At 32.2% G+C, this 14,388-nt stretch overlaps 1 protein-coding gene across 1 annotated transcript; it reads left to right on the top strand.

Annotated features, from left to right (window-relative positions):
- The first annotated feature begins 3,853 nt into the window (after positions 1-3,853).
- On the top strand, positions 3,854-11,440 carry LOC148192545 (uncharacterized). Its single transcript, XM_088099647.1, has 4 exons — positions 3,854-4,164; positions 5,541-5,831; positions 5,970-6,161; positions 11,170-11,440. The coding sequence occupies exons 1-4, from the start codon at positions 3,882-3,884 to the stop codon at positions 11,427-11,429; spliced, it is 1,026 nt and encodes a 341-aa protein (XP_087955773.1). The 5' UTR covers positions 3,854-3,881; the 3' UTR covers positions 11,430-11,440.
- The last annotated feature ends 2,948 nt before the right edge of the window (positions 11,441-14,388 follow it).

Raw genomic sequence — 14,388 nt, forward strand, 5'->3', positions numbered from 1 at the left:
ATGGGTCTCCATTTAGTTCCCAAAACGGATTCAATCAGAAGCGTTCAAGAGCAACGAAGATACGCCAAAAGAAACTGTAAAGAGTTTTTGTGAATTTGCACTTTTTTTTACCACTACGAAGACATTCTGCTTCAGTTATTAAAATAGTCGAGGCTATATTTACTCTATAGTCTCGGTTCTTCTAAGAACAATGCCAAAAGTTGAGCGAAATATTTTAAAAAATAAAGGTTTTAGAGCCAATTTTGAATTTTGCCTCACATCTTTGGCCTCAATTCTTAGTAGAACTGAAGGGAAAGGGGTCTATGGCACCAATGCTCAAAATAATCGACGCCATAACGTCCCTTAAGAATAGAAACAATCTTCCTTCTTTTAGGTGTAAATTTAGAACCATATGGTAGCAATTGTACAAAGAACCGAGGCCAAAGACCTGTTCAAAATATGAAAAGTCTGACATAATCTCTTTGCATGGGAAATGTCAAGACCTTATGCATTGGTTCTGAGAAGAACCGAGGCCATAGACATGTTCACGAACTTAAAAGTTTGACATAATCTCTCTCCATAGGTAATGTCAAGACCCTATGACATCAGTTTGTTAGAGTGGTGCACAAAATGGCTAGCGTGTACAACAAACCAAGAGGGGGGTGAATTAGTTCCTTATCGCAAATAATACCTTTAATAATTTTCTTGTATAATATCAATTCCTTAACAAGAATTTAAACAAATTAAAGAATAAGGAATAGGGAAAATTGCATAGATGATTTTTATACTGGTTTGGATCACACAGATCCTACGTTTAATTATTAATCTCATATGCGAATTAACGCTTCAATATCACAAACCAACCATCTATTGCAATCACAAAGAAAATAACACAGTTTAAGGTTAGAACACCTCTGTTAGAGTGACTGCAGCGGAATGGTTAGCATGGGATAACAAACCAAGAGGGGGGGGGGTGAATTGGTTTTAATAATAAAGTGTGCCTTTTTAAATTTCCTCTCAGTTTTACTAACTAAGCATATAATATAAATGAATAACAAGAGTAAGGTTGAGAGAAATTTGCACACATGATTTTATCCTGGTTCGGATCTTACCAATCCTACGTCCAGTCGCTTATCTCAAACCAAGATAAACACTTCACTAATAACAAAACGATTACAAATTACAATCACAAAGAAACAATTTGTAAAAGTTTAGAAACCACCTCTCTTGATACCACAAGAGATGAACTTGCACCTCCTTTGAGTCTTTACAAAGGATGAATCACTTCCTCTGAATACTTCACAAAGGACGAACCTCTTCCAAACACTTCCTTAATTGCACCAAGGATGGACCAGCTATTCCTCTGTCACCGCAGTAGCACTTTAACAGCTTCACAAATAAGAGTTTCCTTAGTTGAGCAAGAGTACACACAATTCTCAATGATTGCAGAGATCTAGAGCACAAGGGAAGAGTTGTTGTTGATGGAAAATGAGAGCCTATTTATAGACTCAAAAAAATACTCCTCTATTCTTCGTTTCCAGCCATTTCATCCTTTTAATCGATTAATATCTTTGTTAATCAATTAAAACGAGTGCAACAACTAGTTTTAACGATTATAAACTCCAACGGTCACTTTTAATCGATTAATTTACATTTTACTCGATTAGTTAATCGATTAAAGTAAGTTTTAATCGATTAGTTAATCGATTAAAGTAAGTTTTAATCGATTATTACGAAGCCAGCTAGAGTTTTTCAGCTGTTATCGATTTAATCGATTATTACTAGTCTTAATCGATTAATACGGTACATTCTTGACTCCAAACATCAAATTTGAACTATGAAAGTACATGGAACCAAAAACTACTAAGAATCTAAGTCCTAACCACTTAATTACAATTATTACAAAAGCTTTATATAATAATACAAGTCTTCAAATGATTTTCTTAAAACTTGTACTTCTTGACTTGATTTGGACATCATCAAAACTTCTTCCACATTTTGCTAACAACCTCTTTTGTTACCACAAGAGATGAAACTTACTTTCCCTGAATGCTTTATGAAGGATGAACACCTCCTTTGAATCTTAACAAAGGATGACAGACCTTAACTTAGCAACAACAACAACACTCAATCACAACTCTAGTGAAAGTTCTCTCTCTATGCCAACACCAAGTTCTCAAAGTCAAAGCACAAGGGTTACACAAACCCTAGAACACACAACACACAACAAAATAGATAATTTTTTCGAAATTCAAGTATTACGTAGTTTAGAATGAGAGTCGCAATCTAATTTATAGAGATTTCACTCAAGGATTCCTCCCAAAATCTATTGTTAGTTATTTAACATGTGATAACTGATTATCCATTTGTGATAATCGGTTATGCTTTTAATGAATGCATAACAGTAAAAAAACTTGTTTAAATATTCTCATAATTACTCGTGATAATCGATTATGGCAAGTCATAATCGATTACTGATAATTGATTATGATAAGTTGATAATCGATTATCTTGAGTATAAAATGAATATTTCTGATTCAAAACAAATTATAACGCAACTTAAGGTAAATAATACATAAAATTAAGGATAAACCACATCCTATACATAAATGTACTAAATTACAAAAGCTTTAACACAAAAATAAGTCATAATGAAGATTTTCTTGCAATAAGAATACTTGAGACTTGATTTTGAAACATTATCAAAACTTTTTCTCTTCAATGGTAACATGGGAATAAAAAGTTTAAATTTTTGTAGATGTGATCCTACTTTTATGATTCGATTGTTTTTTAACCGATATCAAAAGGGTCATATGACCTTAGTTTTTTATATAACCAAGACCAATAAGTTTCGTTTTAAGTATTTATGATCGATGTTCATCCCGAATTCTAAAATAGTGTGTATGCATCTATAATTGAAAAAGAAGTAAAAGCCTATAATTTGAAATTATAAAAATCAATTAAACGTTTCTACAATTATGTTTTGGTGTCAAAAAGGTGTTTTTGGTAGCTTTGATTTATAGGATTGAAAAAGGGACCCAGCCAACTTCTTTTTATTTAAGTTATAAAAGAGATGTACACACTCATTTGAGAGATGCTTGTCCAATACGAAAAACTACTAATAATAGTAATAAAAAAAAGTAATGATAACATAAAATATACGTAATAGGAATTATTTTTCTTGAGGTACATAATAATTCATTTTATAAACGCATTGTTAAATTTCATTATTCATTTTTATAAAGAAAAAAGTATTATTATATATAAAAAAATAATAAGTGGATTTGACTCACATGTTAAAAAGTTAAATTTAATGTTATAAGGAATAGGGAAGAAAGAGAGAAAGATGCATGCATTGAAGAAAGAAAGAGAGAAAAGAAAATTCGCATATTTATTTTTTAGGTTATTATCGAGTTAACTTGGCTCGTTTGATAGAAGAGACTTGATTGATGCAATTATACCATATTAGAACACAATAAAGACACTTTAGAAAAAATACTAACAAGACACTAATCCCTAAATTTAAGGACTAAGTAAGTAATTAAGCTTTTTTTTATTTCAAATTATTTTACAACTTCATCGTATCATTTTATGTATTTAAATATTAGTTACTTGTAGTTTATATCAAAACTATGTCCAATATTCTAAATTTAATATTCGAGACACATGAAAAGAATATTAAAGAATGTAAAGATAAGCAAGGATCGGGAAAAGTGAAAAAGTATTTAAGGGAAAAAGAATTACGTGGAACTTTTGCACTTTGGTTCCTTCACTTGCTTGTGTATAATGTTTAATCTGATGCCATAGTTCACGAAAACCTTTGTGTGTGTATATATATAACATTTGATTGTGTCTTGAAAATTTGTGAGAAAGAAAGAAAAGTTGTGAGAAATTGAGGAAAAATGTCTATCAGAACAAACCGAATGAAAGCAGTGCCATCACTGCAGAGACGGTTGACATTGGTTAAGAGCAGAGAAGAGCCTAATATTTCTGATAAGCTTGACAGGTTAATGTCTGATCTAACAGCCATAAAAGATTTGTTTTCAACAGTGAAAAGTAACGAAGAAGAACTCCTTGACACGTTAAAACTTGTCGATGATCTTCTTCGTAACTTCAAAACAGAAAAGAAGTTCGACGAGATTTCCCGTCGAATTTTGGAAACAGAGAAAGCCGATCCACAAAAGGGTGAGCTGCTTAATTTCTATATATATATATATTCTAAGTCTTTTGTATATTATGTTTAATGTATAATATGCTTTACCATTACAAATATGATGTTAGTTCGGAATGAGATCGTGGTATCTGATATTTACATATGAGTAATTTGATTTGCCCTTACAAGTTCCAATTTGATGACTGCATGAACGCACGAATTTGGTTTACATTTCTCTATTTTTGGTTCTGATTTATTAGGGTTTTGGTTGCTATTACAGCCATAGAATAGTATGTTTGGAGTGATTTATTTATTTAATGAATTTGAAAGAGGGGATTTACTAGAGTAATTTATTTATTTAATGAATTTGAATTATTTTTAGATAGTCTTTATTGTTTGGATGGGAAATTTTTTAAAAATAAAATAAAACTTACAAATTTTAATAAAATATTTTAAATAATTAAAATAATGGACTTATTCAAGAAAAAGAAAGAAAATTAAAATTACACAAGTAGTCGTCACTCCTCATTGTATTACGTATATATTTAAGAAAAAAATAAAATTGTTAAATATTATTTGATAATTTAAATTGGGTTAAATATGTTTTTAGTCCCTAAACTATTGGCCGTTTCGGTTTTTCGTCCCTCTTTCAAAATAAGGTACAATTTGGTCTTCATTCTTTTCGAAACCTTAGTTTTAGTCCTTGAAACTTTGCTTTTAGTCCTCGAAAACTACCAAATTTTTAACTGTGTTAATTTTCGAGGACTAAAACCAAAGTTTTGAAAAGAATTAGGATCAAATTGTACCTCCTTATTTTGAAAGAGGGACGAAAACCAAAAACGACCAATAGTTTAGGGACTAAAAACATATTTAACCCATTTAAATTTGACTAACAGTTTTTTAAAATTTAAATTTTAAAATGAAATTTTATCTTAAAAGAAAAAATCATTTATTTTATCCAAAAAAAATTACTCAATCCAAATAATATTTAAAAATAAAAGAAATTTTAATTACAAGTACTTTAAATATAAATTTTAAGTGTTCAGAATTATTAAAATTCTTCATCCAATCAGTAAAGAACAATTTTCTTTTTCCTCTGAGACAATACTTTTATGAGTTCGAGAAGACCAACAGAAGTGAGTGGAGAATAGAAGAGACTTTTTCAATACTAACATTAAAATCCTTAAAATTTCTGTGAACACTTGAGAATTTCATTGTCTATTCTGATTTTCTTAGATTATATTAGAAAAACATGCTATGCAAATTGGCATTGTACTTATATATATATATATATATATATATATATATATATATATATATATATATATGTATATATATAATTTGAACAAAGGAAATTATTGTTAGGGAAACATATTATTTGATATTATTATTTTATATGGACTAGTAGGGAGTGATGAGCCATCTTCAAGTCAAAAGGCAGAAAAAAAGAGTGGGAAAAAAGATGAAACGATTGATGAAAAGTTGGAGAATTTGGAAGGCACGTTTAAGAACTTGAAGGCCAATTTTTCCACGCTGAAGAAAAACGAAGAACTACGAAGAAAGTTAAGGGAACTTGAAAATTTCCTTCAGAACTTCAACTCTAAGCTCGCAGAAGATGCAAATGAAGATGAAACAAAAGGATTAGAACAATCAAGCCAAACATCAATGGAGGAGAAGAATCAAGACTTCATTGGAGCAGGTGCTTCTCGGGAAAATAACCATTAATTCATATTTGGTGAAAAAAAATTATTTTGTTGAGAAACTTATTCTTTTCTCTCTTAAAATTGTTTATAGAAATTCTGCTACACCTATCACATTGGTATTCGTATTCTATTAGTGTTCATAGGAACTGATAAGCCATCTTCTAGCCAATTGACAAAAGACAAGAAGAGCATAGTAGAAGAAGTTAAAAGTTCATCTGGGATTGCCAAGCCTTCACAACATTCTGATCAAAGTGAAACAAAAAGTTCAGAGCTACCAAGACAAAAATCAAGGGTTGAATCACTAGATCAAGACTTGAAAACCACTGGTAAGAACATCAACTTCTTTTAAACTTTGCTGGAAAGTAGAAAATTATACGTGAAATTTCATCTAGGAAATACGACTCTCAATTTTTTATTGTTTCCAATACATTCTAACCAAAATCATTAAGTGAGTGTTAAAAAAATGACGTGCGAACAATATTGCTTATATGTTTATATATATATATATATATATATATATATATATATATATATATATATATATATATATATATATATATATATATATATATATATATATATATTTTGTAACATCCTAAAAATACAGCAATATATTATATGATAGAATGATTACATTTAATAATAATTCAGATCAGCCTTGAAATCTAAAAGAACGTACGGTTTATGGCCGAACGGCCTTACAAAAAGTTAAAATCTTAAAATGTACAGAATAAGCAGACCTGACCGAACGGTTTACAAAATCAGCATCGGACGGTCATACAAAATGAAAGGAAAAAGTGATCGAATGATCACTTTACAGAATAACTAAACTACTGACCGAACGTCCTATTGTTCGGTCTTCACTTCTACTTCTACCAAATTTTCTTCTTCCAGCGCCTCTTCCAGCAGCTCGTCTCCTTCTGCTCACATCCACACGGATGATCATTGCAACGACAAGGACGGATGTACAAAACCAGACAACACAGGAACGATGCAGGGTAAGCTTATGTAATTTAATTCAAATAATAACATACATTTATCATATTCAAACACACCTAGTATATTTCAACATACGATTCAAACAATTCCTACTACTAGACTGACTGTCCGGACGGTATGAATTCTGTGTAGCTACGACGTTCGGGCACCCGGGTGATGTAGTAACTGGAATACTCTCATCAGCTGCCACCCGAGGTTAGTCTGTTCCGTCTATAGTACCCCTAAGGACTAGGACCTCCTGCCGTTCCCACACATGACCTACCCTCCTCTACGTGAGGACGAGTACTCACGGAACATCAGGATGAACCGCCAGCTAAGCATTACCACATTCATACTTTACAATTTCAATAGCCATTCATGAGTCGTTCCTCCCTGGAAAGCTCGTTCATTTTTCACAATGTTTCCTCCATCTCATAAATTCTTCATCATTTATTATCCATCATTTTACTTTCATCCTTATCATCAATGTTAAGACCATCAAATACCGAACGTTCAGTCCTCACTAAGAAAGAGGATGAACACTGTGGACGAGACCAAGAAGTCGCCCGTTCCAGATCAGAATAAGACCGAGAGAATTACGATTAGGTTTAGAAATAAACCGAGTACTATCATATTTTATATGACGAACGTTACTCACTACGTAAATCAGTTGAATGAACTGACTCTCGTGAGTTCAAACCAATACTCAAAGAATAAATCGAGTATGGAGGCTCTAGGCCGAATCCAATGAATGTAGACACGTCAAGACGTTAACGAACCATATTTAGAGTAATTCACATACAGAAATCCAATGCCAGTAAATGACCGAACATGGTAAAGGAAAATTCTACTGAAGTTGGACGAATGCTATTTCACCCAGATTGATTATACAAGAATTGAGTACGAGCGCTTGGTATAAGACCGAACACTAATGAACTTATAATAAAAGACTTGATAAATATAGTTAGATACTATTGAAGTAGTGTTTACGAACAACGAAAATATACCATTACATATATATATAATTAAATTTAAGTTATCACAGGATACTCAGATACAACTATGCTTGGCTGAATGCTCAAGCATAGTATTACCACACGAGGATGCTCGTTAGGGGTGGACAAACTGCACTATTTGCACTGCACTATAAATCTATTACAATTAACTATAAAATAGTTTAAAAAAACTGAACTGCACTAGAAAATAGTTCAATAAAACTGAACTAAACTATTTTTTAGTTCAGTTAACTACAAAACAATTCAGTTAACTACAATGCACCTTTTTTTAATAAATAAATGTGGTTTTGCACTAGTACAACTGTCAATGGCTAATCATCGATAGAGTTAAAAGAATTAGTTCAATTTGATTTTTTTTTAATAATTACAAACAAATAAATTAATATTCAATAACATCACAGCATTTAAAAAAATTAAATTATAAATCTATATAATTAGAATTAGTAAATAATTATAATAAAAAATTTAAAAAAATTAATGAAATATTATTGGTACTATTTTATCATATTATTAAAATTAAATTAATAACTATAATTATTTATCATTACTATTTATTATTAATTTAAAAATATAAAATGTCTAAAATTTGATTCTCATATTAAATATAGTTTAATTTAATAATATAAATTTGTTTATATATTATTTTATATAGATTAAAAACTTAATCTCTAAAAAATATTTCTGTTTATCTCTGTTTTGCGTTATTCGAAATATTTTTATTTTGACAATTATCTAGTTTAATATAAAAACTCTCATATTTCTTCTCTTCTCACCTTTTTCTGAATTCTCATATATATATATATATATATATAATATTATATTTTATAATTATTTACATAAGTACTTTTATCTTTTTATTTTTACAATTATAGTTAATTTTATTAAGTTATAAAAATAATTACGAGTTTTTGAAATATAATTACAATATAATAAAATTTAGTTTTTTTAAAATATATAATTATTTTAGTATAAATTTAATAATATCATTTTATTTTAATAATTATTATAATAATAGTTAACTTTTTAAGAGACTTGAAAAAGAACATTTATATATATATATACATATATATATATATATATAATTTAGATTTTATTATATATATATATATATATATATATATATATATAAAAGTGACGTAAAAAGTAATTAGAGATATATATATAATTCAGTTTTTATAAAAAGTAGTTTAGTTTTTATAGTGCAAAATAGTATAGATAATCCATAGTTTAGTATAATTTAGTTAATCATGCCCAACCCTATCAATAAGTAATTAGAGATTAAAAAAAACAAACAAATGTAAATTTTGAAATAAACAAAAACTATTTAAACAAATTACAAAATACGAAAAAAATAAATAAAATTTCAAATTGAAAAATTTCAAATATTAAAAAAATTAAAAATTAATAAAATTTTAAGAAATAAATTCAAAAGTATAAAAAAACCATAAATAAATACATAATAAATAATATTTAACCGTAAAACATAACATACAAATAATAGATACAAATATCATAAAATATATACAAAAATAAATATAAAATGTTATAAAAATATTTCGAACATATATTTTTAAAAAAATTTAATAGTATAAATAAATATCAAATAATATAAATAATATTAAAAATATAAATAAAAATTAAAAATGTAAAAGAAATCAAATTAAAATATAATTAAACATAGCATAAGAAATAAAAAAGTGAAAAAATAAGTATTTAAAAGTGAGATAAGATTAATACTACACGTAACTAGGTTGAGTTTTTCATAGAGTTATTCATCTAACTTACAGTTTTAGAACAAAATGAAGGTAGAAGTGATAGGAACTCACTAAACATAGTTCAGTTTTTAGTTAACTTCACTAGAAATATAATAAGTTCAGTTTTTCTAAACTGAACTAGACAATAGTATAATTAGTTTTTAGTTAAAATAGATTAGTTTTTTTTAGTATAAAATAGTACAGTTAACTATAGTTTAGTATAGTTAAGTTATTTTTGCCCAGCCCTAATGCTCGTCCTCAACTAGGATTCTCTCCAAATGAAAGAATCCCATTTCAACTATGTTTACCAGAAGAACCGAACGGTCAATGACCGTTCAGTTACGAACGTACACTTTCATATGAGAAATTTCATATTCAGAATTCAATTGTATTTATCTCCTTTCTTAACATATAGTTTCATAATTTCATACATTCATATCATGATCAACTTTCATACTTCATAAAATCCATATCATATAAGGTTCATATCTTTCGTGCATTAAAACTTAACTCAACCATATTTCATTTCCACTCATTAAACAAACGAACGTTCATGCAATCCACTCATATCAATCATCATGCATCAAAATCATTCAGTTAACTAACGAATGGTCATACAGTACAGTAGCATAAATATTAAATTAGATAAGCTTCCCTTACCTCTGAGCGTGAACGAACGTCCTACAGACTGCAACTCGGTTTGTCAAACTAAGATTCCTTCTACCCTCAACGCTCCACTACTCTTCGAACCAAAATCAAATAACAGACCAAGAGGGTTCAGAATTAAACTAAGGACTCATGCAACCAGAACTTGGTTTGCATGTCTATAAGAACGAACGACTAAGGGGGAGGAAACTTACCAGTTTCAGAACTCGAAACTGTTCGGTTCAAAATGAAGCTTAGGCCGCCGGGAACGCTTCTACGGTCTCTGAAGATGATCGGAGAAGAGAAAGGGTGAGTTTTCTTAGAGAGAATATAGATTTTCTAGTGAGAAGAAGGAGAAAATGAAAGATCAGAGTTTTTGGAAGAAGGGTGCATGCAGAGTGAGTGAAACGGGAATTTCAGAAAATCAGATTTTGCTTCTTTCGTTAGAACGAACGTCCGCTCACTCACTGACACCTGCCTTCCACTATCTGATTTTCGAATCTTCGTTGCCTGACACCTGGTGTCCGTTCAGAGGGGTTTTCTAAGTGCGTTTTAATGAGTATGACGGGAGTGGTTTTGGGTGCTTTTAACGAGGCCTGACATATATTAAGAGTAATCAAGGATTTTTAAAAAATTAAATTTATAATTCATATCAATTTTAACAAGATTAATTCCATTTAATTTTTTCTATTCAATTTAAATTAATATTAAATTCACTTTATCAATTATATTAAATCGAAGGATACAATAGACATGAGATGAGATGACCCTCAACTTGACATATGGACATAAATTTTCTCGAAGCATATCTAAAAGAGAAAAACAAAAGCTCTTTATAAACTAAAATCGGCTTATATATAAATTATTTTGTGGTAATGTGTAGAAATTAATTTCAATTTTGTATATATAAATTGATACCTGTATTTTATTTATGCTCATAGGTATTGAAAAGCCACCTTCAAGTCAAGAGACACAAGACGAGAAGAGTATTGCAGAAAAGGATAGAACGATTGAAGAAAAGCTTGAAAGTTTTATGTCCAAGCTAGACAAAATAAAGGGAATGTCTTCCAAAGAAAATGAAGAACTTGGGAAAAAATTAGGAGTGATGGAAGATATTCTTCGAAAATTCAATTATAATCAAAGTGAAACAAAAAATTTAGAGCTACCCACTAGTAAAAAAACATCTTTAGAACGCGCCTAATATGCCTCGGTTTCGGAAGAACCGAGGCCTATACATGTAACTACTTCGGTTATAAATGCAACCGAAGCACAAAACCCTCTGCAACTCACCTGCCCTCTGCTGTACTCTGCAAGTCAGACTGACAAAGGGATACCGCCTCGGTTCTTTTCAGAACCGGTGTCTAAACACTGTACGACCACGGTCCTCGAGAAAACCGAGGCATAAAAGTCTCTGATTCTACCTCGGTTCTTTTGTAGCCGGTGCTGAAATGGGATACGACCTCGGGTGTGATTAAAACCGAGGCATACCCTTTGTTTTATTTTTACCAAACTGTTCAACAGTGCTTTGTCTTCCACCCTCGTCTCTAAGAGTTTTCTCTTCCACAGCCTTTCTTCCTCTTCGAGCAGCCGTTCGTTGTCTTCGGTTTGGGTTTCGGTTTGGATTTGTCTTCGACCAAAAGACCAAACGCGAACTGCTGCAAGGCGAACATCGGTCTCCATCTCTGTCGCGGGTGTCCCTTTTCGTCTTCTCCTTCCTCAGCTTCTCCTTCCTCCACGGCTTCTCCTTCCTCAGCTTCTCCTTCCTCCTGCTCTCCATTCTTCCTCTGCGTCGCAGGTTCCTCCACCTCTTCCACGGCTGCCTCTGCGTCGCGGGTTTCATCCACCGCTCCAGATCGCGACCTCTGCGTCGCGGGTTCCTCCAGATCGCGACCTCTGCCTCTGCCTCTGCCGGAAATAGGGTTCCTCCACCGCGCCACCGTCACCGCTGCGTCTGCCTCCGACAGTGCTCCAGATCGCGACCTCTGCGTCGCGGGTTCCTCCAGATCGCGACTCTGCCTCTGCCTCTGCCGGAAATAGGGTTCCTCCACCGCGCCACCGTCACCGCTGCGTTTGCCTCCGATAGTGCTCCAGATCGCGACCTCTGCGTCGCGGGTTCCTCCAGATCGCGACCTCTCTGCCTCCGACAGTGCTCCAGATCGCGAAGCCCCAAATCGCGAAGCCCAGATCGCGAGTGGGTCGCCTCCGGCCCGGCACCATCGCGCGTTTCTCTCTCAACGGCGACTGGGTCGCCTCCGCCTCCGGTACCGACACGATCTGGGGCACGCGATCTTCAGTCCCGACGGCCACCGCAAAACTTCTGATTTGTTGATGATGTATATTGTGCTATGAAGCTTCTGCGTTGTGCATTTCTGTTGTTTTTGCTGTGAATGCATTTCTGAACTGTTGTTGTTTTTGCTTTGAATCCCAAATGGCTGGACGGCTGAGGACGGCTGAGGACGGCTGAGAACGGTTGAGAACGGTTGTGGATGGCTGAAAAAAAAAATAATACGTTACCGCCTCGGTTCCCTGAGAACCGAGGCATAATCCTATTCTTTTTGACTCGACCAGCAACCGAGGCATAAAACCTATTATTTTTTATCTCGTTCGTATACGCCTCGGTTGTAGAACCGGGGCCTATAAGGAAAAGCAACCGGTGCCATTTCCTTTTATTGTACTGGTGACCTACTCAAATAAAAAGGGATGAGTCGGTGGACAAAGGCTTCAAAGCCACCGGTAAGAAAATCAGTTTTTTTTTTTTTTATTTATGTATCGACAGAGAGGAATTGAGAATAAAGTTTCTAACGTAATCTACAATATATTAATTGTTTATTATTGGTTAGAAATTGTTAAAAACTGTAAAATTATGTGTTCAATCTATATAAACAATGTTCTTGCATTTTTTATCTATTATGACTTGAAATTCCATATTTTATTTGTGCTCATAGGTGTGGATAAACCAGCTTCAAACCAAGAGGAAAAAGACGAAAATTTTCAGGAAAAATATGTACCCGTTGATGAAAAGTTGGAGAGTTTGAAGTTGGAACTAGACAACATGAAGGCCAAGTTTTCCCCAGTCAAGGAAAATGAAGAAATGAGTAAAACGTTACGAACCCTAGAAGATCTTTTCAGAAGCATGGATATTCCTGCAGAAGATGCAAACCCAACTGAAAAAAAAAGGTTCAGAGCTAACAAACCAAATATCAAGGGGAGAATTGGAGAATCAAGTCCTTAAAGGTATTTATATAAACTTCAGTGTCATATAATTAGTAATGTCCATGGTTTTAGGTTATGTGTTAGTATTTTTAAGTTGTAAAAGGAATAGTTGATGGGACAGAGAAAATGTAGAGATAGTTGAATGTAGAGAAAATGTAGAGATAGTTGAATGTAGAGAAAATATAGAGAAAGTGGAATGTGGAAGTAGTAAGTGTTGTAGTTGTAGTAGATGTTAGCTTCATACAAACAGTAGATGTTGCCTACATGCATCAAATGGTAGAGTACATGGGTATTTATAGACTCATAGATTATTCTAGAACATGATAGCTACAACTTATGTGGAATATCCTCGATTTTACCTATGTAAAATATTCTTGATTTTTTCTTCTTATCTTAGGTTTCTACAATATTCTAGAACTTGTATTACATGTTAGTACTTCTATCTTAGGACTTTCTATATTCTTCTAGAATTTGCATTATACTTTAATACTCCTCCTTAATGCAAATTCGATAACTCCAAGCATAGTGCATAGCAGTTCAAATCTTGATCGTGGTATGCTTCGTAAAAATATCTAATTTGGTCTTTTGTTGGGCAGTACTCGAGTCTAATTTGTTTAGTTGTCTCTTCATCTTGAATGAAGTGATATTTAATGCCTATGTGTTTTGTTCTTTGATGATGGACTGAATTTTTTGCTATTGCTATTGTCGATTTGTTGTCGCAATAGATAATAGTCGATCCATCTTATGGTTCACCCATTTGTTCAAGTATTCTTCGTAAGTAGTCATATTGTTTGACTCGTGGTTTCATCAGCTGCTACATACTCTGCTTCTGCTGTTGACTGTGCCGCGATTTCTTGCTTCTTTGATGCCTAAGATAAAATATCGGATTCAAGTGAGAAAGCATATCCTGACGCACTCTTCATGTCATCCATTGATCCTGTCCAATC

Source organism: Vigna umbellata, chromosome 9 (assembly GCF_029865625.1).
Source record: "Vigna umbellata cultivar VRB3 chromosome 9, Vumbellata_1.0, whole genome shotgun sequence".
NCBI classification, from domain to species: domain Eukaryota; kingdom Viridiplantae; phylum Streptophyta; class Magnoliopsida; order Fabales; family Fabaceae; genus Vigna; species Vigna umbellata.